This window comes from Pelodiscus sinensis, chromosome 29 (genome assembly GCF_052426305.1).
Source record: "Pelodiscus sinensis isolate ZL-2025 chromosome 29, ASM5242630v1, whole genome shotgun sequence".
Taxonomy (NCBI): domain Eukaryota; kingdom Metazoa; phylum Chordata; order Testudines; family Trionychidae; genus Pelodiscus; species Pelodiscus sinensis.
Genome location: NC_143080.1, coordinates 11,039,889 through 11,063,901, shown reverse-complemented (window position 1 = coordinate 11,063,901; position 24,013 = coordinate 11,039,889). Strand labels below are relative to the sequence as shown.

The 24,013-nt window shown below is 58.7% G+C and overlaps 1 protein-coding gene across 1 annotated transcript in view; it reads left to right on the top strand.

Moving 5' to 3' along the window:
• The first annotated feature begins 354 nt into the window (after positions 1-354).
• The window catches only part of ITGB3 (integrin subunit beta 3), a 41,684-nt gene continuing 18,025 nt past the window's right edge, over positions 355-24,013 (top strand). The window contains exons 1-3 of the mRNA XM_075911709.2: positions 355-565; positions 11,394-11,479; positions 21,305-21,497. Of these exons, the coding sequence (XP_075767824.2) occupies positions 502-565; positions 11,394-11,479; positions 21,305-21,497 (343 nt within the window). The 5' untranslated portion in view covers positions 355-501. The remainder of the gene's footprint in view (positions 566-11,393; positions 11,480-21,304; positions 21,498-24,013) is intronic.

Here is a 24,013-nt window from a genome sequence, read left to right as displayed (position 1 = left end):
AGAGGTGAACCAGAGTCACTCCTGATTTACACCAGTGTCAACTGGAGGAGAACCAGAGTCACTCCTGATTTACATCAGCGTCGGCCAGAGGTGAACCAGAGTCACTCCTGATTTACATCAGCGTCGGCCAGAGGCGAACCAGAGTCACTCCTGATTTACACCAGTGTCGGCCAGAGGCGAACCAGAGTCACCCCTGGTTTACGCCAGAGGAGAGCCAGATGGGCACTTCCCCGGAGTTGGGGCGGGGGTTAGACCAGCGGCAGACCCCCCCGGGAGCAAGCTGCGGAGAGGACCCCGGGGTCGAGGGCGGGCGCCCCGGGCCGGGAGGGGAGCGGAGCGGAGCGGAGCGGAGCAGACAGGCGGGGGCACGCTGTGACTCAGGCTGACGGAGGATTTCCCGTGCCGATCATGCCCTGCTCAGACTCATGATTCATCCCCCAGGCTGCTCAAAAGCGCGGGCCGCCCCAGCCGGGCCGGCAGCCGAGTCGCGACTGGGCGGAGATGGGGGGCGCCGGCCTGGCCCTGCGGACCCTGGCGCTGGCGCTGTGCGCGGCCGGACTCCACGGTGAGTGCCTGGACCACGCGGCTGCCGCGCGCTCGCGGGGGGGCAGGGATTTCTCGGGGGGGGGGGGAGGCATGGCCCGGGCTGTGTGCTCCCATCTCCGGGTGGGAGGGGGCATTGACACAGCCCGCACATTGGAGCCCTCCGGCTCGGGGGGTGTCCCTGGGGGTGGCTCTGAGCTGCCCTTGCTGGTGTGAATGGCCCCGACCCAGGACACGAGCTTGCGGTGAGCTGCCAAATACTGGGGGGGGGGGGTTACCCTGAGTCTTGTGACGTCCTGGGGCTTTCCTGTGCCTCCGGCCCCCTAGACTAAGGGCTGGCTGAGACTCGCTTTGAAAAGCCGGGGGCATGTCTGGCCCCAGGGGCAGCGGCTGCCTGGAAAAGGGGGCCCCTAAAGAGTGAACAAGAAAGAAGCGCCCCAGAATTGATTCTGGTTTTACAGTCTCACTACTTGAAAGCCAGTGGTTGGATTTTGGAAGGCTGGGGATTGGCCGAGCCGGGGCTACCAGCCTGTGCAATGGATTCCAGGGGTGTCCTAGGAGTCCCTGGGCTTGGGATGTTAAAAGGACGTGAGATCAAACAGTAATGGGGGCGGTGGGGTGTTACAGCCTGGACCCTGGTACGGACTGGGGGCCCGATACCTCATTTCCGTCCGTCTCCCAGCTCTAGGCTCCGGGAGTCCCTCTCTAGGTGTGTGCGTGATGGTGAGCGGCAGCATCCTGGGTGTGTGGGGAAGTGTGTGTCCGGATGTGTGTTGCAGCTGGGGTTAACAGATGTGTGTTTGGGGTGTGTGAAAGTGTGTGGGTGACATGTGCTTCCACCGCTGGTGTTAGTGTGGATGTGTGTTTGGTCTGCGACTGCACCCCCGGCATGCGTGTGGAAGTGTGTGGTTGATGATGTGTCGGGTTGCACTGTTGGTGTTAGTAGGTGTGAGGTGCTGTGCAATTGCACCAGCAGGGTGAGTTGGCTGTGCACTTGCACTGTGAGGGGCTGATGTCTGGGTTCATGTTTGGATGTTTGGGTGTGTCTCTGCCTAGCAGGAATATTTCCCAGGCTCAATCCTGGAAAGAAATGCACTAGGAAATGCCCAGTGCACATCCTGCACAGGCAGCTGAGATCCATGCCAACTTTGGGCTTGTCCTGGTGCAAGAAGCCAAAGTCACATGGAAGCTGAATCCAGAATCCCTGAGCTGCAAAGCTGTGTGCAGCAGGCTCAGCCATTCCTACGCCTGGTCTCTTCCAGCCAGCTGGCAAGGGACGGTCTCTCACACCAGAAGCCAGCTCTGCTGCTCCCCTGAGGTTACCCCCATCCTGTCAAGGCCTGGCAGGACTGGTACTGAGTTTCTTGCTGCTGACCCACCTCCCGTGACGCCACGCCTAGCACAAGGGGCCAGGTGCAGAGAGCAGGGCTGAGGGGATGTAACCTGCCCCTGCCAGCCCTAGGTGAACCTTCCACTTCAGCTGAGACTTGCTGCGGTGTTGGTGGATGGGTGTGAGTCAGTGAGACCAGCACCAGCCTGTCTGAATTCCGCCCCCTCCGGCTGTGACTTTTGCAGATGAAATAGACGATAGATGTTTTTATAATGTGTGTGTGTGTCTGTGTGTGTGTGAGTGTGTGTGTGAGAGAGAGAGAGAGAGAGAGAGAGAGAGAGAGAGAGAAATAGGAGGTGTTTTTTATAGGGTGTGTGTGACAACCGCCCAGGTCAGAACACAATGCCGCCGACACCCTTTTGTTTTATCCTGAGGCGAACTGGGCATGGGCAGCCGCAGACTGAGGGTTTACTGCTGACCTTGCCTGGCTATCAAGCAATAAAATTCCCCGGGTCTTGTCTCTCCTGAGAACAACTGTGTGTGTTAATTACTTGGCTGTAATAAACCCCCTTGATGTCTGCAAAGCCACAGCCTGAGCTTAAGGGTATGGCTAGGCGGGAGACACAGGCCCTGCTTTCAGATGCGTTGGCTGCCCTGGATTTTCAATGCAGCTTTGTGTGGAGCAAGCTGTGCCGCAGCTGGTCCTGTGGGCTGGGTGATTCTGAATTAGCCACGTTCTTTACAGGGTGTGTTTTGGTAGGTGCTGGGTGCTGTACAAACAGCACCGAACAATGGTCCCTACCCCCAAAGAGCAGCGTTTGGCACTGGGGGAGGTGGTGACGTGAGGTACACAGCAGCAGAGCATTGTGATGGGCTGGGGGCTCCCCTTGGTGGATGGTCGGTAGCAGTCTCTGCTGTGTGGACCAGGCCAGGCCACGACCTCAGGGAGACCACGTGTGCGGCAAGTGGGCAGTGCAGGCTGGGAGCTAGAGATCCAGGCAGAAGGCCGGGGGCTGTGTGTGTCCAGCAGCGGCTGTGAAGAACCCCCCTTTGCACTAGAACACGCTTTGCTAGAAACACGCTCAGGGAAGGTGGGAGTTCTGTACCATCTCGGGGTCTGCTAACATCTCAGACCTCTCCGACTTTGCTTCCTGGTGGGTGCACAAAGCGCACGGCCTCCCTGTATAGCGCAGCTGCTGCTAGCCGTCTTCTGCCTGGGCAGCGTTACAGAACCTGGCCGCAGCTGGGGGACGTGAGTCCTCTCTTGTGGGCAGCCCCTCAGTTAGCCCCCCTCAAACTCCTGTCCTCAGGCAGGCAGCAGCCGTGGCCTACGATACTGCCCCCGCCCCCGGCAAGCTGGCTGAGTTTGCCCTGGGGATAAAATGCCGCCAGCTGTGCCGGGAAGCGAGCAATGAGCACAGCCCGCCCGGCCCGGCTGGGAGAAGGGGCAGCTTGACAGCTCTGCGCTGCGGGCGCCCAGCTGGGGTCTGCTTGGATCCAGGCCTCAGAGAGGAGCGTGTGAAATGTGGGATGGTCACAGGAGCCTAACGGAGTTAGATGCCTGATTCTCACTGAGAGTCAACGGGATTTGTGCACCAACCCGTCCAAAAGGAGCCGGCACCAGGCACTTGGCACGGATGCCAGTTTCTCCCCACTCTCTGCCCGGCCCCTGGAGTTCCGCCAGCACCAGGGGCCGGAGACTCAGCACTCGGCGAAGGGAGACGCGGCTCTCGTAGGGTATGCTCTGCACAGTTGCTTGGGGGCCAGAGTTGCTGGGTCTGCCTCCTGCTCACTGTCCGCGTGTAGCCAGCCCTGAAGCCCCCGGCTGTGAGTGTTGCTGGAGTGACTCAAAAGGCAGCAGGCAGGGCTGAGTGGTAGCACAGGCTGGAAACCAGCTGGGCACTGCATGGGATTCATCTCTGCTTGTGTTTGACTTTCCCAATGGGACAGGGAAGGACGGTCGAGGGTGGTCGACCTCCAGCATTTAGCTACAGCTGGGCTCCCTGGCGCCATGCGCTGCCACGGCCAGCTCAGCCCCTCCCCTGGCGGAGGCTGATGAACAACCTCGTGGAGTTCCTAGCATGCGAACCTCCCAGAGGAGGCCTGACCACGCCAGGTCTCGGACGTGCAGTATGGCATCAACATGCAGAGGGGGAGTCGTTTGTCCTTATCTTCATTAGCCCAGCATGACCCCTCCCACAGCATATTAGAGCTTTGTGTCCGACCAACAGCACTTCCCCATCTCACGATGGCCTACAGCCTCGACAGGCACGGTGAGACTCGGGATAAGTGATTTGCCCAAGGTGGTGCAGGAAGCCTGTGGCAGAGCCAGCCTTGGCACCCACATCAACCTGGCCTAGGAGGCTCCTGTCCTTTACACAGCTGGGCGGGGCCAGGGAGCAGCCCCAGCTAGCCCAGTGTTGAGAACATCTGGGCAGAGCCCAACGTCCACCCCCGTCAACAGGCCCGCAACACGGAGGGGAGAAACCCTGCAGATCTGGCGCCCAAGGAGAACGAGGTGCCCCGAGCTCAGTGCCACACCGCAGGGACCGCAGCCCATGAGTCAGCGGGCGGATGTAGGGATGAGGAAGAGGAAGAGAGCACCTTCCCCTGCCTCCATCTCCGCAGCGAGACAGGCGGTGCTGGTTCAAACAAACGTTGAGTTACGGGACGGAGAGAGGCAAGCGAGAGGCATCAAACCCAGCCAGGCCCCAGCCAGTGGCCCTCTGCCGGGGCCAGGTTCTGCCTCTTGCACATGCTGCTTGCTGGGCACACTCGGTGCTGCGCGGCGGGGGCTGCGCTCAGCCAAGGGCCCAGCCCGAGACCAGGTCAGAATGGCCTCGTGAGGCCTACGCTGCTGAACGGCTCCTGCCTGGCTGTGGAAGCTGGCCGGAGCCTCGCTGAGCACAGCCCTGGCCACGCAGCGGGGAGAGGGGGGCCGACTGCACTCCGCACCTGGGCTGCCTCGCAGGCTTTGTTCTGGGGGGGCTGGACACAGGTGAGGCCTGAGCCTCCTTCGCTGTCTAAGACGCCCCCTGTGCTTTATGTATCTCCCATCAGCTCCGGTGCTTCGCGGCACCCGAACACTCAGGACTGCGCAATGGGGCTCCGCTTGGCCCCGCCGGCTGCCCAGCTGATACGCGCCCTGAGGTTCCCAGCACCTCGCTGCTCCCTGCGCCCCTTCCCGGCTGCATTCCCGAGGGGAACGGGGAATCCCATCCCGGGCCGGGAGGGCTGATGGGGGCGGGGGCGGCTGTACCCGTGTATCTATGCACAGGGGGCTGGACTGAATCGCGTGGTACGGACGCCTGTACCAGAGACAGGCGCTTGGTGATGTGTGCTCAGCAGAGACCATCCTGCTTCCGTAGGACGGGTGTCGGGCCTGATGGATGCACAGGGCTCTGGGCTCCAGCGAGCCCGGGTCCAGTCCCACTCATGCGGGGCAGGTTATTTCAGCCCTCGGGGCCCCGTCTGTGTCAGAGGGATGGTGCTTGTGACGCATGGGGGCTGTGGGTGGAAAGTGCTGCCGAGAGTACGTGGTATCGAGAGCCCTTCCCTCCCCCCGGGGCTGGGCACTGTCCCCCGCGCAGCGACTGCCCAGGGCTTGCTGGGCACAGGGGCGATGGCTTTCCTGGGCAGTGGAATCAGACTCTTCTCGTTAAACTGCCCCCAGGCACCCGCTGCCCTGTGGAAGTCCTGGCCCCTCCAGAGCGCTGGGAGCTGTTGCAGGGGCCTCCGCCTGTCCCCAGCGCCCCGGCCCTGCGTGGTGCCAGGCGGGGGTGCAGCCGTTGGCCCTGCTCTGCTCACTGGAGGCCCGTTGTGCCCTGGGCCAGTCCCCTGGCTGGGAGCCAGCAAGACACGGTGCAAGGGCAGGACCCCGGCAGGGCAGCCCGCTTGTTGCTCAAGCCACATCCCACCTGCCGTTGCTGCTGCACCCGGTCCCTTTCCTGTTCTGCATTCGCTTCCCTGCCTCCTCCCTCGCCCGCGGCTGCTGCTCAGAGACTGGCCCTTCCCCCTCCCCCCAGCTGCAATGCCCAGAGTTGGGCCAGGCCCGGGGCAGCGAGTCACAAGCTCGCTAGGCGGACCAGCCTCCGGCCTGTCATACCCATGGGGGGCGGGGGACCCCCGGGGAGTCACACACCCAGCTACCTCATCACAGCGCCTCGGGAAGCGCAGAGGGCGTCAGGTCCCGGGTCCCCGTCAGCTCCCGAGCCAGCAGCCTCCTCTGGCTCCTTCCCCGCAGCAAGACCCATTTACACGCAGCCTCGCCGCCTGGGGCCAGGCCCGCCAGCTAGTGCTGTCTGTATCGCACCAGCCCCGTCCGACCCTGCCCCGCGATTGTGCCAGGCGCTGTACGAACCCTGGCGAGAAGGGGCCTGACAACGGCAGCCTCTCTCCCAGGAAAGCGGGTGCACGCCGACCCACAGAGGGCCTGAGGCTGTTCCAGCCCCGCCTAGCAGGGTCTGGCTCCTTAGCTCACCGCAGCAGCTCAGGTTTCACACCGGAGATCGCTGGCTCTGTCCCCAGTGTGACACCAATCACCCGTGCTTGGCCACCTCGGCGCACGCGCACAAGCAGCCGTGCAACCCAGTGATTCAGGTCGAGCTTGCAAGTGTTGGCCCTGACTTGTCCCAGGTGGGGATGCGAGGCCATGAAGCTGCTTCAGAGCCAACTCGCGGCCCTAAGCAGAGGGTTTCCAGAGAGTAACCGCATCACACCCGCCGGCCAGTAACAGCGGCTGTCAGCCACTTGTACGCGCAGCTCCTCCAGGCTAAGGCGCCCACTGACACAAATGGCACAATGCAGAGGTCTTGGGGGGAAACTGAGGTGCAGAAAGAGGCCGTGGAGGGTAAGGCCAGAAAGGAGCACCAGATGATATAGTCTGACCTGTCTATCGCAGACCAGCAACACCCACCCCATCCCACAGTCCCCCTGTGACTGGCAGCCTGCCCCGTTAAGGGCTGGGACAATTAGCCATGTCGGGACATGTCCCACCACACCTCTACAGGGCGTGGGCCTTAAAAGGAAGAAAGCTCAGCTGGGAGGGGAGAAGAGATTAGATAAGTGTGGGGGGGTGGGGGAGGCAGAAGCAGAGAGTGAGAGAGATGGAGAAATTGCTCTGAAGCTTCTTCTAAGTTAGCAAGGTTAGTTTAAAAAGGATTTAAAAGCGGAATGGCAAGAATCAGTGACCGAGGAGAAAACGGTCATGAAATAAGCTCCAAAAGGGAGGCTAACGTGCTGCTCCAAAGTGTGCCCAGCTCAGGGAAGGGTTGAATAAATCGCCGGTAGCCTGGAGTCATGGCCCAGATACAGGAATTTCTGTGGGGGGGGGGATTTTTTGGTAAATGTGGAGTGCAAGGGTGTGAATGCACTCGCCTGTGGCCCCCAAGCAAGCGAGGAAGTCGGCCCAACCTTGCCCTGTCATGCTTACTTCAGGAACCATGGGGGGGGGGGGCTTTCACACCCTTCACACACCCCCACGTACGGGCTGGGAGTCGCACCACCGTGGGTTGTGGCTCACCCGTCAGGTCACAGAGACTGCTCCATGGATTCTAACTCACGGAGCGCGCCCAGAGCAGCAGGGTCTGGAGGAAGAGGTTTGGACAGAGACCGTCGGTGACGGGATACTCGAGTATCGGGAGAGGCGCGACACTGACAAGGCTTGACGGTGATTTTTAGCGGCTCTGGCGCAGGGGAAGGGAGCCCGGGGCAGGGCCGCCTGGGGAGTCTAGGAGGTGGCCGTGGTAGCCCCGTAGGTGAGCTCCCTTTCTGAGTCCTTAGGAGAGGGCTGGCTTGGGCCAAGAGCCGGGGCGGGCAGTCTGCGCTGGAGAAGCGAAGGGGAGAGGGGGTGGGTTAGGTCCCTGGTGGCCGGGCTGGAGGAAGGAGTCCGGGTGTGTACAGTGGGGGCACGAGAGCCATTGAACCAGCCTGCAAACCCTGCCTAGGAGGAAACGGCTTCAAACCGGGCTGCTGTAGCATTCCCCCTTCCCTGCACCCCTAGTTCCAGCACGGATGGCGTGAGGGCCCTGAAGCCAAGTTCAGAGGCTTCTTTACAGGCCCCAGTGAGAGGTGGAGAGGCGGGGGAAGGACTGTGGGAGCCGTGACACGGGAGGAAGAAGAACAGGAAGGTCTTGTCTGCACTGCAGAGTTGGGGCACTGCGAGGCGGCGGACGCTGTACAGCAACCCAGCTATGGGAGTGCCGCTTCCCGCAACGTAACTGCCCAGCTTCACCGCCTGAGGCCTGAAGGCACCGGTATCCTAGAAAGGGCAGTGCTGGATGTGGCTTAGCTGGAGGCCTAAGTCTTCGAAGTGGCCTGGAAGGTGTTGGAGGCTGGGTGGAGTCTTGGAAGACCCAGGGGAAACTGAGGCAAAGGTGTTGTGCCGCCCTATGATGTAGCAAGGCCGGGGGCTCCACAGCTGCGAGTTTAATACGTGCACTGGCTGTGTCTGCCCTAGCAAACGTACCCGCTGGTAGGAACAGTTGTTGGCCACCTTGCAGCTGGGCTGGTGCCAAAAGGGTTCCCACGCGCTCCGGCCGGCCCCTGGGGAAGTTTGCAACAGTTTCCCGTGTCTCTCGCGCCACTGCTGGGAGCCCTAGTGTAGACAGGCAGCAGCAAGCGTTTAAGCCCCATCTCATCAGACCCGATCCCACGCCCAGCATGGCTAATGCCCGAAGAGCGGAAGCCCCACCAGGATGTTTGCAAAGTCACCCTAGTGGAGACAGGACCGAGCAGCCTTCAGGTCTCTCGGCTCCTGGTGATGGAGGGCTCCGAAGGCGTGGCAGCGTGCGAGAGCTTGACAAGGATCCGGCTACACCAGGGCAGGCCGGGTCTGGCTGAGCAGGGGGGAAAGCTCTCCTGAGCCCCACTCGACAGACAGCCCTGCTGTGCCCCTCCGAGACTGCTCTTCCTTCTGCTCTCTACACGGCCGAAAGACCTGTTTGCGAGCCACGTCGCTCCCTGGGTCCAAGGGCAGTGAGATCACGGCAGCCCAGCTTGGAGCGTGAGTCAGCAGCGCACGTTCAACCCCAGGCTCGCCTAGGCTACGTCTACACTACGGCTGTGTCTAGACTGGCAAGTTTTTCCGCAAAATCATCTGCTTTTGCGGAAAAACTTGCCAGCTGTCTACACTGGCCGCTTGAATTTCCGCAAAAGCACTGACGATCTCATGTAAGATTGTCAGTGCTTTTCCGGAAATACTATGCTGCTCCTGTTCGGGCAAAAGTCTTTTTCTGAAAGACTTTTGCGCAAGAGGGCCAGTGTAGACAGCACAGTAGTGTTTTCCGCAAAAAAGCCCCGATCACGAAAATGGCGATCGGGGCTTTTTTGCGGAAAACCGCGTCTAGATTGGCCACGGACGCTTTTCCGCAAAAAGTGCTTTTGCGGAAAAGCGTCCTGCTAATGTAGACGTGCTTTTCCGAAAATGCTTTTAACGGAAAACTTTTCCATTAAAGGCATTTTCGGAAAATCATGCCAGTCTAGACGTAGCCTACGAGTTTTCTCGGCACAAAATATGCTACCGAGGGACTCATTTGCATGAGTCGCCATCTCATTTGCATATATTCTGCTGATCCGTTTTTGCGCAAAAACAAGCAGTGGGAATGTTTTCTTTTTGCGCAAAAACCCCCTTTTCTGCATAAGAATCTTGCGGGAAAAGGGGGTTTGTGCAAAAAGAAAACCTCCCCACTGCTTGGTTTTGCGCAAAAACGGATCAGCAGAATATATGCAAATGAGATGGCGACTCATGCAAATGAGTCCCTCGGTAGCATATTTTGTGCCAAGAAAACTCGTAGTGTAGACGTAGCCCGACAGGCTGGAACTGGCGCCGTTAACCCTGGCGGCTGGGCCCGCGCCGCGGTGGGCGGCCGAGCGACGGGCAGGCCTTTCTGCGCTCAGCAGAGGTGCCTGCTAGAGGCAGGCCCTGGATTAGGCGATTGCCGGGGCAGCTCTGAGGTTCTCCGGCTGGCTCTGCGAAGGCTTTGTCCATTGTTCTTTCCCGTGCGCGCTCTCAGGAATTCCTGCCCCCAGCTGCACTGAAAGCAGGGAAGGAATTTAAGAGCCCTGGTGCTATGTGCTGCGCATTCACCTGGGGATTAGACGCCTTGGAACCTGGCCAGGCTCTCTGCTCAGCTGGAAGTAGCCGGTTGTGCTTGCAGCCGGACCGGGCGCCCGGTTTTGGGGTGAGGAGGGCTGGGGGGCGGGCCAGGAAGCCTGACTGCTCATGTTCGCCGGTTGCTGTCGCTGTCAAACCTCTTCCCCGGCCGCGTGGGTGTGTGACTGTCAGCCCGGATTCCCAGGTGGTTTCCAGCTGCACAGCTCCACTGACTGCTGGAGGACCAGCGCTTTGCCCCAGCTAGCGTGTCGCTGCGGCCTGTTTCTGCCCCGCCTGCTCCTTGTCCAGCCACATGGCGAGGCTAAGGAGTGTTGGGGGTCACCCGCTTTGCAAGGGGGAATCGACCGCCTGAAGTGCAGGGTGGGCGAGCCAGGCCCTGCAGGCGTGTGGGTGCGCCTGTCCTCAGCTGGACCGGCAGGGGGGCGAGGGGAATCCGACCGGGCAAGCCTGCTGAGAGGCAGGGGCTATTTGGCACTGGGGACGGAGCCACCCATAGCTCACTGCTCTCCGCAAGGCTGTCTCGGCACACTGCCGGACAAAGTGCCCCTCCCCCTGCTTTGGTCACCAGCCCCTGGGTCCGGGAGCCACTGAACCTGCGGGATCCTTCAGCCGCAGGAGTTTGCCCCTCAGTTCACATCCTTGGAGTGCCTGCCCGGTTCTCTGCAGAGCTAGCCCAGCGTGGCTCGCTCGCCCCTTCTCCAGAGCCTTCCCTGAGGGGACCCCGGCACCATGGAAGACAGGACCAGGGCTGGCACAAACCTGCCCCAGGCGAGAGGGGTGCTGCATTTTCCTGGGCTGTTTCTCCAAACCTTAGGGCTCCCGCCAGCCAGGGCCCCCCTCCGGCTGGTCTGGGCCCCGGGGTGGGAGAGCATTGAAGAACGGGAGCCAGAGGGAGTGCCAGATGCTCCCTTCTGAAAATCAGGCCGTGACGCCCTTCAGCGTCTTTATTCCGGGCTCGCGGAGAGTCAGGCAGACCGGACTGCGGACTGCAACAGGGTCAGAGCAAAGCAGAGAGGCAGCGTGGCCTCGGGAGATGGTGCTAGACTGGCATGGAGGGGATGTGGCTTCTGGTCCTGCCAGCTGGCTCTGGGCAAGCCACTTCCCCTCTCTGTGGCTCTCCTTCCCATGGCTGAGTTTGACTGGACGCTGTGTGGGGCAGGGACAGTCTGCACAGCGCCTAGCACAATGGGGCCCTGATCTTGGCTGCGCCCTCCAGTTCGGACCAACAGTGACAGTGAGTGGCGGAGCCTTGTCGTGTCCTTGTGCCAGGAGAGCTGCGCCCTTCCTGACCAGCCGAGACCACGTCCACGCCGTGCGGCCCTGGAAGGCGCCTCTCCGCTCCCGCGCATCGGCATCTCGCTGCTGGGAGCAGGTTTTGAGCAGCGTCTGTCTCTCTCTCTCTTCCAGGGAGCAACATCTGTGCCACGCGTGGGGTGAACTCCTGTAAGCAGTGCCTGGCCGTGAGCCCACTGTGCGCATGGTGCTTCCAGGAGGTAAGGCGACATCTTGGGACCAGCCCGTCTGGTTCGTGCCTTTGCTTGTAGAGCTGCTGCTGCTCACAACCCTGCTCTTCCCGGGGAAGGAATTCAGCTCTGCAGCGGGGTCCTGGGTGCTTCTGACCCAGCCGTCATAGGTGCTGAGTGCTTTTCAGCCTGTGGCCGGGGGGCTGTGGACCACTGACGTGACGGTGTTCTCTGAGGAGCAGCGAGTGAGGATAAAAACATTGGCTGGGACGCGCAACCTCTGGCTCCGGGGTGAAGCTAAGCTCTGTCAGGGTCACACCCCAAGAGAAGGCCCACGTGCCAAGGCTGAGTCCAGGTCAATTGGCTCATAAGAATGGCCAGACTGGGTCAGCATCGTGTCCTGTGCGCCGACAGTGGCCAGTACCAGATGCCCCAGAGGTAATCCTCACGTGATCCCTCCCTGTCACACATTTCCAGACAAACAGAGGCTAGGAACCCCATTCCTACCCACCCTGGCTAATAGCCATTGATGGACCTAATCTCCATGAATCTATCTAGGTCTGTTTGGAATCCTCTTAAAAACGTAGTCTTTACCACATCCTCTGGCAAGGAGTTCCACAGGTTGACTGTGCACTCAGTGAAAAAAAACTTGGGCCACCGAGCTACAAATAGCAGGGTGGACATTCTGCAGGTTGGAGCGAGGGGGTGTCCCTGCGGCTGGGGTCTATGGAAGGGTTTTTTCTATCCAGGTAGTTAGTCCAGATGAGGCTGTCGCTCCAGACGCATCCACGCAGTCGGCCAAACCCCAGTGCTCAGTGTGAGACACTTTCCACAGCCCTGAGCCACCGCAGCTTGGTCAGTATAACATAGGCATGGAGCGGGGCCTCGGGGTTAGTGGGGCTGTTGAAATGCGTGTGCACGTGACATGCTTTGTGTGTGCTTGTATCTGTGCGTGTGTTCAGGGAGACGCCGTCAGGCTGGGTGTGTCTGGCTGGGTGTGTCTGGCTGTGTAGGAAAGGAAGCCGTTGTTAATGGGGCCCATCTGATAACGAAGGCGAGAGCCCTGATATGCTGGTGGTGATTAGTCAAGTTATCTCTGGTGGTGAGTGACAGCTCTTGGGGAAACGTGGCTTTTTTAACTGACTCCAGCACAAGCCTTCCCCTCCCCATTCCCAGGCCGCGGGGGCGGCTTGATGTGCAGTGGGGGCTGGGAGTTCTTTCCCCGGATCCAGCCAGAATTTCCAAACAAGGAAATATTCCCTGTTCCTGCTGGGGGCCGTGTTTACGGAGACGTGACAATTAGGGGGAGAACCGCCTGACTGCCAGCAGCCAGCCCCCGGCAGGCTGGCCTGCGCAAAGCCGGCTCTGCAGCCTCCCACATCTGGGCCACATTGCCTTAATTTAGCAAATGAGCCCCCGCACACCTCTGTCCCACGGCCCACGTTTTTAAAGGGACAGCACCTTTATTTATTTCCCTCCTTCCTGCTGCATTTCTCTCTGTCCCAGCTACTTTCATTGTAAACACAGTTCCCCAGCAATGTTCCCTCTCATTTTTTCCATCTGCGTGTGGAATAAATGTTGCTGTGTGCACCGAGCCATGTGCGGATGTGCACCACAAGGAGAAACACATGCTGCCGGCTGTGGGCGCGCTGCCAAACCAGCTGAGCAGCATTGGAATCTCAGCTGGGCAGCCCCTCAAGCGCTCAGCGAACACTGCTGCCCGGTCACACTTACTCAGGCCTGGCTTTGAACCAGCTTGTTCTGCCTCTGTCATTCATGCTGAGTAGCACAGCGCGTCGGGAGAGGCCCGTCGCGAGCAGCGTGAGAACCCGCTCCTCCGGGGAGCTCCTGCGCAGAGCTGCACCCCGGGACAGTCTCCGCAAGGGCCCGAGCAGAGGCAGGATTTGGTGGCTGCCGAATTTTGGCATGTTGCCGTTTCTTCTGCCCTGGCCCCTCTCGCACTGCCCGGGCGCCCGATGAAAAGCAGGGAGTGGGCACTGCAGTGAAGGGCAGGGACTTGCATGAAGATCCAGTCGAGGGAAACGCTGCGTCCTGCCCAGCCTGTGGCATCTGCTGCTGCAGGTCAGGGAGTCGCGTCTGGGGCCGGATGATTTCGATGGCCGTTGATAACATTGACAGGGACCAACCACAGGCTTCAGGGCGTAAGCTGGTCACTGGCAGCATCAGGACGAAACTCCCCTCCCTACGAGCCGCTGTGTTATGTGGGAAGGACGGGGCTTCTGAGGCTGCGGCTGAGGAAATGGTCTGACCATCATCCAGGAGCGGCTGAATGTTAAATCGCTCTTCTTAGCACCTTCATCCTACACATCCCGGGGGGGGGGGGGCATTTGAGGGGGGAACTGGAGTAGAGTGACAGGAATTAATACGGGATTCCATGTCAGCCTCCTGGCTCCCCAAATTGGGCCCTGCCCGTAGGAAGACATTGCTTTCAGTTAGCGCAGCACACTATGGAAGGCAGGCCGTTCCCGCTGGTCACCGTGGGTGTATGCTACAGAACCGCATCACCCATACAGCCCGGCTTCCCGAGATGCAGCAAGGATACTGGGGGAGACTGTATCAAAAGTCTTGCTAAAGCCAAGGTATATTCCGTCCATGGCCTTCCCCGTGTCACAGGGCCAGTTCATTCGTCATAGAAGGCAGTCAGGTTGGTTTCAGGTACGACTTGCCCTTGGGGGATCCGTGTTGACTATTCCTGATCACTTTCCCCTCTTCCAAGTGCTTCAAAATAGATTCCTTGAGGCTCCCCTCCATGATTCTTCCAGGGACTGAGGTGAGGCTGACTGGTCCGTAGTTCCCTGGATCGTCCTTCTTCCCTTTATTAAAGATGGGCAGTACCTTTGCCTTTACCTCCCCCCGATCGCCTCGAGTTTTTTAAGATAATAGCCAATTACTCTGCAATCACATCAGCCAACTCCCTCAGCACCCTCGGCTGCATTAAATCTGGACCCATGGATTTGTGTGTGTCTAGCTTTTCTAAATAGTTGTTCTTTCTCCACCGCGGGCTGGCCACCTCCTTCCCATACTGTGTTGCCTAGTGCAGTAGTCTGGGAGCTGACCTTGTCTGTGAAGACAGGCAAAAAAAGCATTGAGTGCTTCAGCTTTTCCCACATCGTCTGTCACTAGGGCTGTGTCCAGACTCCATGCCTCCGTCGACGGAGGCATGTAGATTAGCCAGCTCGGAAGAGGGAAATGAAGCCGCGATTAAAATAATCGCGGCTTCATTTAAATTTAAATGGCTGCCCCGATCTGCCGATCAGCTGTTTGTCGGCAGATCGGGAGAGTCTGGACGCGATGCCCCGACAAAGAAGCCTTTCTTCATCGACACAGGTAAGCCTCGTGAAACCAGGTTTACCTGTGTCGATGAAGAAAGGCTTCTTTGTCGGGGCTCCGCGTCCAGACTCTCCCGATCTGCCGACAAACAGCTGATCGGCAGATCGGGGCAGCCATTTAAATTTAAATGAAGCCGCGATTATTTTAATCGCGGCTTCATTTCCCTCTTCCGAGCTGGCTAATCTACATGCCTCCGTCGACGGAGGCATGGAGTCTGGACACAGCCTAGGTTACCTCCCTCCTCCAGTAAGGGCCCCCCACCCTCTCTGATCACCCTCTTATTGCTGACATGCCTGTAGAAACCTCTCTTGTTACCGTTCACATCCCTTGCTAGCTGCAATTCCAATTGTGCTTTGGCCTTCTCGATTACACCCCTGCGCGCTCCAGCAATCGATTGATACTCCTCCCTAGTCATCTGTCCAAGTTTCCACTTCTTGTCAGCTTCCTTTCTGTGTTTAAGCTCACCAGGGATTTCCCCCGTAAGCCGAGCTGGTCACCTACCACATTTGCTGTTCTTGCTGCACATCAGGATGGTTTGTTCCTGCTCCTTCCATAAGGCTTCTTTAAAATACTGCACTCCTGGACTCCTTTCCCCTTCATGTTAGCATCCCAGGTGCTCCTGCCCATCAGTTCTCTGCTGCTTTTCTGAAGTCCAGGGTGTGTATTTTACTACTCTCCTTTTTTCCTTTGGTCAGGATCCCAAAATCCACCATCTCATGATCACTGCTTCCCAGGTTGTCACCCACCTCTACTTCCCGTACTAGTTCCTCCCTGTTTGTGAGCAGCAGGTCAAGCTGTGCATGGCCCCTGGTCTGTTCCCTCAGCCCTTGTACCAAGAAGTTATCCCCAGCATTCTCCAAAATCTTCCTAGATTGTCTGTGTACTGGCGTATTGGTCTCCTAACAGATGTCAGGGGGTCTGTCTACACGACAGCACTAATTCAAACTAGTTAATTCGAACTAAGCTAATTCGAATTAGTGCATCTAGACCTAAGAACTAATTTGAATTAGCGTTTTGCTAATTCGAACTAGCATGTCCACATTGAGTGGACCCTGAACCGGGGTTAAGGCTGGCCAGAACCAGTGCCGGCAGGGCATCAGGTTAGGACTTAGAGCGTGGAGCTGCTGCCTCAGGCTAGCCGAGGGCTGTGCTTAAAGGGACCCGACCCCCATTCCGGACAGACAGTTCTCAGGGTTCCCCGCTTGCTTGTCTAACTCGATGGGGGACAGCAAAGCAGTCCTGTCTTGGAGTGCCCTGAGTGCCCGCACTCGGCACATCACAGCACTCGCCCATCAGCCTGGCTGCACTTGCCGCAGGCTGCCATCCGGGGGAGTCAATCGGGGGGCTGTCAGGATCCAGAGGCCCTGCAGAAGAGCTTCCACCCCGAGGAGACCGCAGAGTCACCCCAATCCGATGGGGCTCGTGCCCCATTCCTCCCTCACCTCCTTCCACTTACCCCTCCCTAGCCCCCCTTCCTGATGTAAAAAATAAAGGACACGTGTGTTCAAAAATAGAAACTCTCTTTATTTAACAAAACTGGGGAGGGAGGAATGAACCTCTGGGGAGACTGGGAAAAGGAGGTGGGAGAGGGGAAGAGAGAGGGTGAGAGAGGGGAGGGGGAAACCTGGGAGGAGGGAGCTGGAAGGGGGAAGCCAGGGGAAGAAGAAGAAGAGGAAGTATAAAACTATGGTACGCCGTATCTTCAGTACTGTGTACAGATGTGGTCTCCTAATCTTAAAAAAGATATTTTGGCCTTGGAAAGGGTTCAGAAAAGGGCAACTACAGTGATTAGGGGTTTGGAACAGGTCCCATATGAAGAGAGGCTAAAGAGACTGGGACGTTACAGTTTAGAAAAGAGGAGACTGAGGGGGGATATGATAGAGGTCTATAAAATCATGAGTGGTGTGGAGAGGGTGAATAAAGAAAAGCTCCTCTTTAGTTCCCATAATAGAAGGACTGGAGGACACCAAATGAAATTAATGGGTAGCAGGTTTAAAACTAATAAGCGAAAGTTCTTCTTCACACAGCGTGTAGTCAACCTGTGGAACTCCTTGCCACAGGAGGCTGTGAAGGCTAGAACTATAACAGGGTTTAAAGAGAAGTTAGATAAATTCATCGAGGTTGGGTCCATGGAGTGCTATTAGCCAGGGGGTAGGAACTGTGTCCCTGGCATCTATTTGTGGAAGGCTGGAGATGGATGGCACGAGACAAATCGCTTGATCATTGTCTTCGGTCCATCCCCTCCGGAGTACCTGGCTTTGGCCGCTGTCGGCAGACAGGCTACTGGTCTAGATGGACCTTTGGTCTGACCCAGTACGGCCATTCTTATGTTCTTATGTTCTAAGCTCAGGACTCAGGGTCAGGGATCTCACTGGACCAACTTGATTTTCATGCAAACCTGCTCCTGGGTTCGCATGTGGCCTTTGGTGGCCAGGCTGGCAGCTATCTTGCCCTAGACGGCCGCATTCCTGTGCCTAGTACAGTGGTCGTGGACATTGGAGACTTCCCTGCAAACTTCAATGAGGTCCATGATCTCCACACTAGACTAGGCGGGCACCCGCCTCTTGCGGCCCCAGCCTGGTCCTGGGAAGAGGCGGAGGGCTGGGTGGCAGCGGGTGGCTGGCTCATGTCATGCCAGGTCCAGGGTCTGCTGGCTGGGTGCTGGCAGGCTTGCAATTGGCACGAGCACTGTAGCCAGCCCGTGCCCCTTTAAGTGCTCCGGGGTCGGAAGGGGGGCAGAAAAGTTTCCCTGGTTTGGCCCAGAGTGGCCACCAGGGCAAGCTGGGAAGGGCTAGCCTCCCACTAGTTCGAATTAAGTGGCTACACAGCCCTTAATTCGAACTACTTAATTCATAATTGGCGTTACTCCTCATAGAAAGACGTTTACCTAGTTCGAATTAAGCGCTCCGCTAGTTCGAATTAAGTTTGAACTAGCGGTTTGCATGTGTAGACGCTATGAAAGTTAATTCGAACTAATGGCTGTTAGTCCGAATTAACTTTGTAGTGTAGACATACTCAGGGTGATTAAAGTCCCCCATGAGAACCAGGGCCTGCGATCTGGAAGCTTCTGTTAGTGGCCTGAAGAAAGCCTCGTCTACCTCATCCACCTGATCTGGTCTATATCAGACACCACCACAATATCACCTCTGTTGCTCCCTCCTCTAAACTTAACCCAAAGACCCTCAACGGGCTTTTCTCCCTCTATGTACTGGAGCTCTGAGCAATCCTACTGCTCTCCTACGTACAGTTCAACTCCTCCTCTTCTCCCGTCTGCCCTTCCTGAACCGTTTATACCCTCCCATGACAGCGCTCCAGTCATGTGAGTCATCCCACCAAGTCTCCTTATTCCAATCACATCATCGTTCTTGGTGCCAGGACTTCTCATTCTTCCTGCTTGTTTCCCAGGCTTCTTGCATTCGCAGGAATCAGGGGTCCTTCTTTGCTGCACCTGCCTCCTGGTGCTCCTTCCCAGTATCCCACCTCCCTGCTTACCTCAGGGCTTCAGTCACGGCCCCCCGAGAAGGGAGGGGATATATTATACAAGCAGAGGGAATATGGGATATCTGTGAGCATCCCAGTGGTCAAAGAGGCTCTGGTTTTCAGAAGGTGACGCCTGCGGATTCTTTTGGAAAGAGGGGCAGCGTTGCCCAGTGGGTAGAGGGGCTGCACTGGGACCGAGGAGACCTAGGTTTTACTCCTGGCTCTATTCCAGAGCCCTGCTGTGTGGCCTTGTGGCCGACATTTCACCTCTTGCTCTCCCAGCCCTTGCCGGCCTAGCGCCTCAGTGCTCTGTGGGTTTTAATCAAGGGGAGTTACTCTGGAGTCACTCGAGGAAGCAGACTAATTGGGAATCAGAGTATCCCTCCATGGCATTCAGCGGGATTAAGTTATTCTGCTATAAAGCCCCACCCCCACTTTATTCCGGGTTAATGTCCAGGTGTAGACAAGCCTGAGCTGCACAGCTGTGCACAGTGGTGCTGGAGCAATTGAGCCCTGCTGTGTGATAGAGCCAGGAATAGCCACCTTACCACTGTCTGCACCCTTCATCGCCCCCAGAGCTGCAGGTGGGGCCAGTGGCTGAATGGGACCTGGGACTGGAGGCCGAGCAGTACCCGGAGCCGACTGCAGGCCTGGTGTCTGGGACCCGCCTGCAGGCCTGGTGTCTGGGACCCCAAGCGGCTGGGCAGCCAGGACCCCAGGCAGCAGGAGCATGTGGCAGGATGCTCAAAACCTGGGTGCCCCCCCATTTCCACGCCTATGGCTGGACAGCCCCTAGCGCAGCACAGCCCCGGTGCTGTTGTTGTGCCAATGCAGCGGTGCCAATGCAGCTTGACAAGCCTGACTTTTGTCTCTAGCTGGCCCCCGGGCCTGGGAGGCAGGAGCTCCGTTACTGCACTAGCTCCTTCCTGAGACCCCATCTGCCAAGCCGGCAGCACCGGCCCCCGGCAGATTAGACACTGGCCCGGCAGGTTTCTCAGAAATGCCAGAGGGGCTGGAGACACGGTGACTTTGCCACTTACATGACTGGTTCCTGCTTGAGAAGGGAGGTTCGGGGGGGACAGCATTTCCTCCTGTGGCTCTTTCAGCTCCTTTGCTCCTTTTTTGGTTCTGTTCCCCCGCAGCCCGTGGGAGGCTGGTGTTTGGAGATTAGGCCGCGGTTTCCTCCGCGGTTTCCTCAGCCAGGAATTAACCTTGTCAATGTGACAGGCGCCCCACAAGTGGCTGGCTTGGCCCCGGGGGAATTTCCGGCAGGGGAATGGGAGGGGTTGATACTTTGGAAACCTTCCACTGCTGCTGCCCCTGGAATGGGTGGGGCCTGGCAGGTCAGAATCCCATTTGGCTGCTGCTCCAGCCCGACTTTGTGGCTGCCTCTTACCTTCTCCCAGCAAGCCCAGCTGCAGAGAGAGACCTGAGGCAGCAGCGCTTCTGGGTCCTTCTCAGCCCTGGGGACACGTCCCTCTAATTACAGGGGTCAGGAGCCTGGACTAGAGGGACCCTGATCCCAAGCAGAGTCAGAATTGCTCAGGACTCGAAAGCCAGCAGCGAAAGTCGACTGTCCCTTGCCCACAGGGAGCTGAAATCAGCACACACAGCCCATGGATTGCTGGGGATTTGAACCTGGACCCTTTGCATCTAAAGCACAGGCCCAAGCCCAGCCGAAGAGTCCGCAGGGCCAAGGCAGCATTCTGTGCTTGGCTGAGCCGCACGGCCCCGGGGCTACGTCTGCACTGCAGCGTTTTTGCGCAAAAAGTCTTTTGCGGAAGAGTCCTTGCGCAAAAGCGCGTCCACACCTCAAAGCACATCGCTTTTGCGATGCGCCTTTGCCCAAGAGAGCGTCCACACTGCATGGACGCTCTTGCGCTAGAGAGCTCTGATGGCCATTCTGTGAATGGTCATCAGAGCACCTGAGCTTTCTCGGACAGGCTCCTTTTGCACAAGAAACCCCTGTGGAGCATCCACACCTGCCTTTTTGCGCAAGAGCTGTAGCTCAAAAAGGAGTTATGGCTTGTAGAAGGGAGTTTACCTACACCGCCAAAAGCCCTCTGTTCTGCCGACTGATTGTAGATTTTCTTGCACAAAAATGTGCTTGAAATGTGGACGCGCCACGGTTTTTGTGCAAAAACCTCGTTGTGTGGACGTAGGGCAGGGCAGTGAGTGAGCGGCCGGGTGGGCGGTGCCCAGAGCTGGGCAGCCTAGGGACCTGAATGCGTGGGGCCGTGGGGCCATGAATACACAGGGCTGTGGGGCCCTGAATGCACGGGGCCCAAGGCAGCTGCCTCACTCACCTTGTCCCAAGGCCGGACCTGCACAGGCCTTTACCGCTCGAGCTCCAGGAGCAGCCCCCTTCGAGCTACCCGAGGAGCAGGCTGTTGTGGCAGGGGCGGGGGGCACAGTCACACTCCCTCAGGGCCAGGTTTGTGACAGAGCCGCCCCAGCCCCGAGCACCTCGGAAAGCTGAGCCCCTTCAGCACGTGCTGGAATGGGAGCGGGGCTTCTGGGGGTGTTGAACCTGTGCGGGGGAGAGGGGGGGCCTGGACTCTGGTGCCGGGCAGGCTGAGGGGAGCACAGGGCGGGAACAGGTGGGTGGGGCAGGGCCCTCGGTGAGCTCGCAGGCCGGAGAAGAGGGCGAAGGGTTTGTAATGGAGCCCATGACGGGCCTGCGAAGGGGCGGGAGGCGCTCAGGGGCGAGAGCGGCGTTTTGCACAGACTGGAGGGGAGGCCGGAGAGACGGCGACTGGGTCCCAACGGGCCTTGTTGTGCCTGGGCTCGCTGCCTCTGGGTCTCTGTATTGCTAACGGTCCCATCCCATCGCTCTCCCCACCTCTTCGCCTCCTGTCCTGAGCGAGGAGGCCTCTCTAGTGCCCCCGACTGGCCCCGCCCGGCTCACCCCCTTCTCTGTGCGAAGGGGTGTCAGCCACAGCGCCTGAGCCTCTGCCCCCACTTCTAGCCTAACCAGTCAGCGCCACTGGGACTTCGCTTCTATCGCCGCCTTCTTCCCCTCAGGACCTGGCGCAGGGAACCTCTCGCTGCGACCTGCGAGAGAAGCTCCTCCAGACTGGCTGCGATCCGGACTTCATCGAGTTCCCGGACAGCACCATGGAAATCCTAGAGAACAGGCCGCTCAGCGACACTGGCTCTGGGCAGACCGCCACCACCCAAATGAGTCCTCAGAGGATCAAGCTTCGCCTGCGGCCAGGTAGGAGCCAAAGAACCCGCCAGGGCCGGGGGGGATGAACTTCAAACCTCTGCTCTCAAACCGTGAGCCGCTACTGCCTGAGCTACCAGAGCCCCCTCTCCCGGCCGGCGGCAGGTTCATCGGGGACCGAGCCGCGCACCGGGGGTGGGTTACGTAGGTCGTGTGCCATCCCACCCTGCAGCCTTGCACTCGGGAAGGCTGTGTGTGTGACAGGAACCCAATGCTAGTCAATGGATGGGCCCTGCAGGCCGGGGGAGCTGTTGAGGCCTTGAAACTGGGTGGTTGGCTCCAGTCCAGACTAGACACCAGATAAAACCTTCCGGAGCACTTCACCGTCCGAGGGGCCTAAGTCCTCATTTCAAAAGCCAAGTCGGTGCTTGAGTCTAAGGGTCTGTCTACACTAGCCCCCGCGTTCGAACTAGGGAGGCTAATGCAGGCATTCGAACTTGCAAATGAAGCCCGGGATTTAAATATCCCTGCAACGAGGAGTAACGGTAGTTCGAATTAGGAGCTTTCATTTGAACTACCTAGCCTGTGCCGCATGTAGCCGTGGGCAGGGAGTTCGAACTACGGGGCATTTAAAAATGGCGGCGCCCAGGAACATGCAATTGACTCCATAAAAATAATAAGACCAAGCGCCTCTGCAGCACTTTTCGCTGGTAGCTCTCACCAGGGCTGGCCGAAGGGAAAATAGCCAAATGGGGCGGGGCAGCTCCCCGTACCATGACACCTCCACCACAGCTAGGGAGCAATGGGGGAAACTGGGGGGCAGAGCTTCCTACAGCCAGCGGGGATTCCCGGAGGAGGGTCTGAGCTAGCCCTGGGAATGGCCCAGGCAGGGGAAGGGGAAGTCCCATTCCTCCCTAGCCCGGGTGGGACTAGCAGCTGGAGCCCAGCACATGGCAAGAGACCCCCCGAGCCAGGGCACCCAGCAGTGCCACTCCCCAGCTCAGGGGGCTAAAGGAGCCTGGGGCTGGCTGGAGGATGGAGGGGGCTGACCATATTGCCAGGGGCAGTCACACTCCTGGACTTGGCAAAAGAGGTCAGTATCATTATTCCCATTTGACAGAAGGGGAAACTGAGGCACACAGCCTAGGTCAGCTGAACTGAAAGTTGGGTGTGAAATGGGGTGTAGACTCTTAAACCAATTGTCTGCACGTCTCACATTGTCTCCTTTGCTTGTGCGATGAAGAACCCGCCTGCCCCCTTACGGCCTGGGATTCTGGTTCTGAAGAGCTGGGAGGAGACTGCCAGGGACTGAGAGCGGGCAGGGGCCCAGCTGGTCTGTTTAGGTCTCGGGAGGGTCTAGTCTATGCAGGTTCGTGTCTCGCCGTAGTCACCCGAGCGCCATGACTAACACCTGTCATGTGTGGTTTGCTCGGTCTCCCGTCCTGGGGGTTTCCGATCCCTCCTGGGAGGAAAGTTCCCTAACGACATTTCCATCAGACTCGGAGAGGCTGAGTCTCCGTCCTGCCTGTGCCGCTGGGATGATTCAGCAGCGAGCGCTCCTTGTCGGGCAATCCGGACGAGTGAGTTCCCGGTCGGAGCGAGAGGCTCTGTGGCATTGGACGCCAGCGACCTGCTGTCTGCATGTGCAATGCCCCCCACCCTCCGGCCCGGGGCACGAATCCGTGCAGCCCCCGAACAAAATGGCATCTCCAGACAGCAGGACTTCGCACGGACCGGTCGTGCTGCTCACAGGGCCGGGAAGACGCCCGTTTTGCATTCCGACATCGAGCAGCGTGCCCGACAGAAGCTGGTGTGAGAGGCGCTTGCCTTTCGCCCCAGTTCAGTCCCCGCTCATGCCTACGCAGGGATCAAATCATTCGAGGTCGATTGCGCAGCCAAGGACTCCCTTGCATAATCCGTGCGGGAGCCATGCATGCAAGCTCCTTGCGCTGTTGCCAGTAGGGAGTTAGCCCAGCCAATAGTCACCTAGTCTGGCCCCTGTACATTGGCCGTGGGACACCCCTGCATTAATTCCTGTGTGATCCCAGGCACCGCGCTACGGTTTTGCCCCTTTTGTGTTTACCCTGGTCTGTCCCCCCACTGGGGTTTTCCCATCTCCTGCACCCCCGGAATGGCACGAACAGACTCCACCAGCCAGTGGAATAGAGGAAGTTTATTGCCTCTCCAGGATACAGCACAGCATCTGTCATCTGGTTACAGGAACTGCGGCTAAGAGGCCTCAGTGCCCCCCTTTGAGATGGGGGGTGGCTGGGCCCTACAATCCCAGCCCCTTCCCTAGGCTGTCTCCTCCCAGACCGAAACTAACTAACTCTCTTCCAGCCCTGCCCCCCCAGCCAGGGCGGCGTTCCACCTTCCTTTGATTCTCTCCTTGGGGGGTAGCTGGTCAGACAGGTTTGGAGCCCCCTTTGCATAATGACTCATCCCCTGTCCTGCTGGGTCGTGCTACAGACAGCAGAGGTCGCCCACAGCGCTAGCAAGTTACCCCCACTACGTCACAGTCTCACCGGTCAGCTCCACCTCCTTCATCCCACGGGGATCCATGGGAG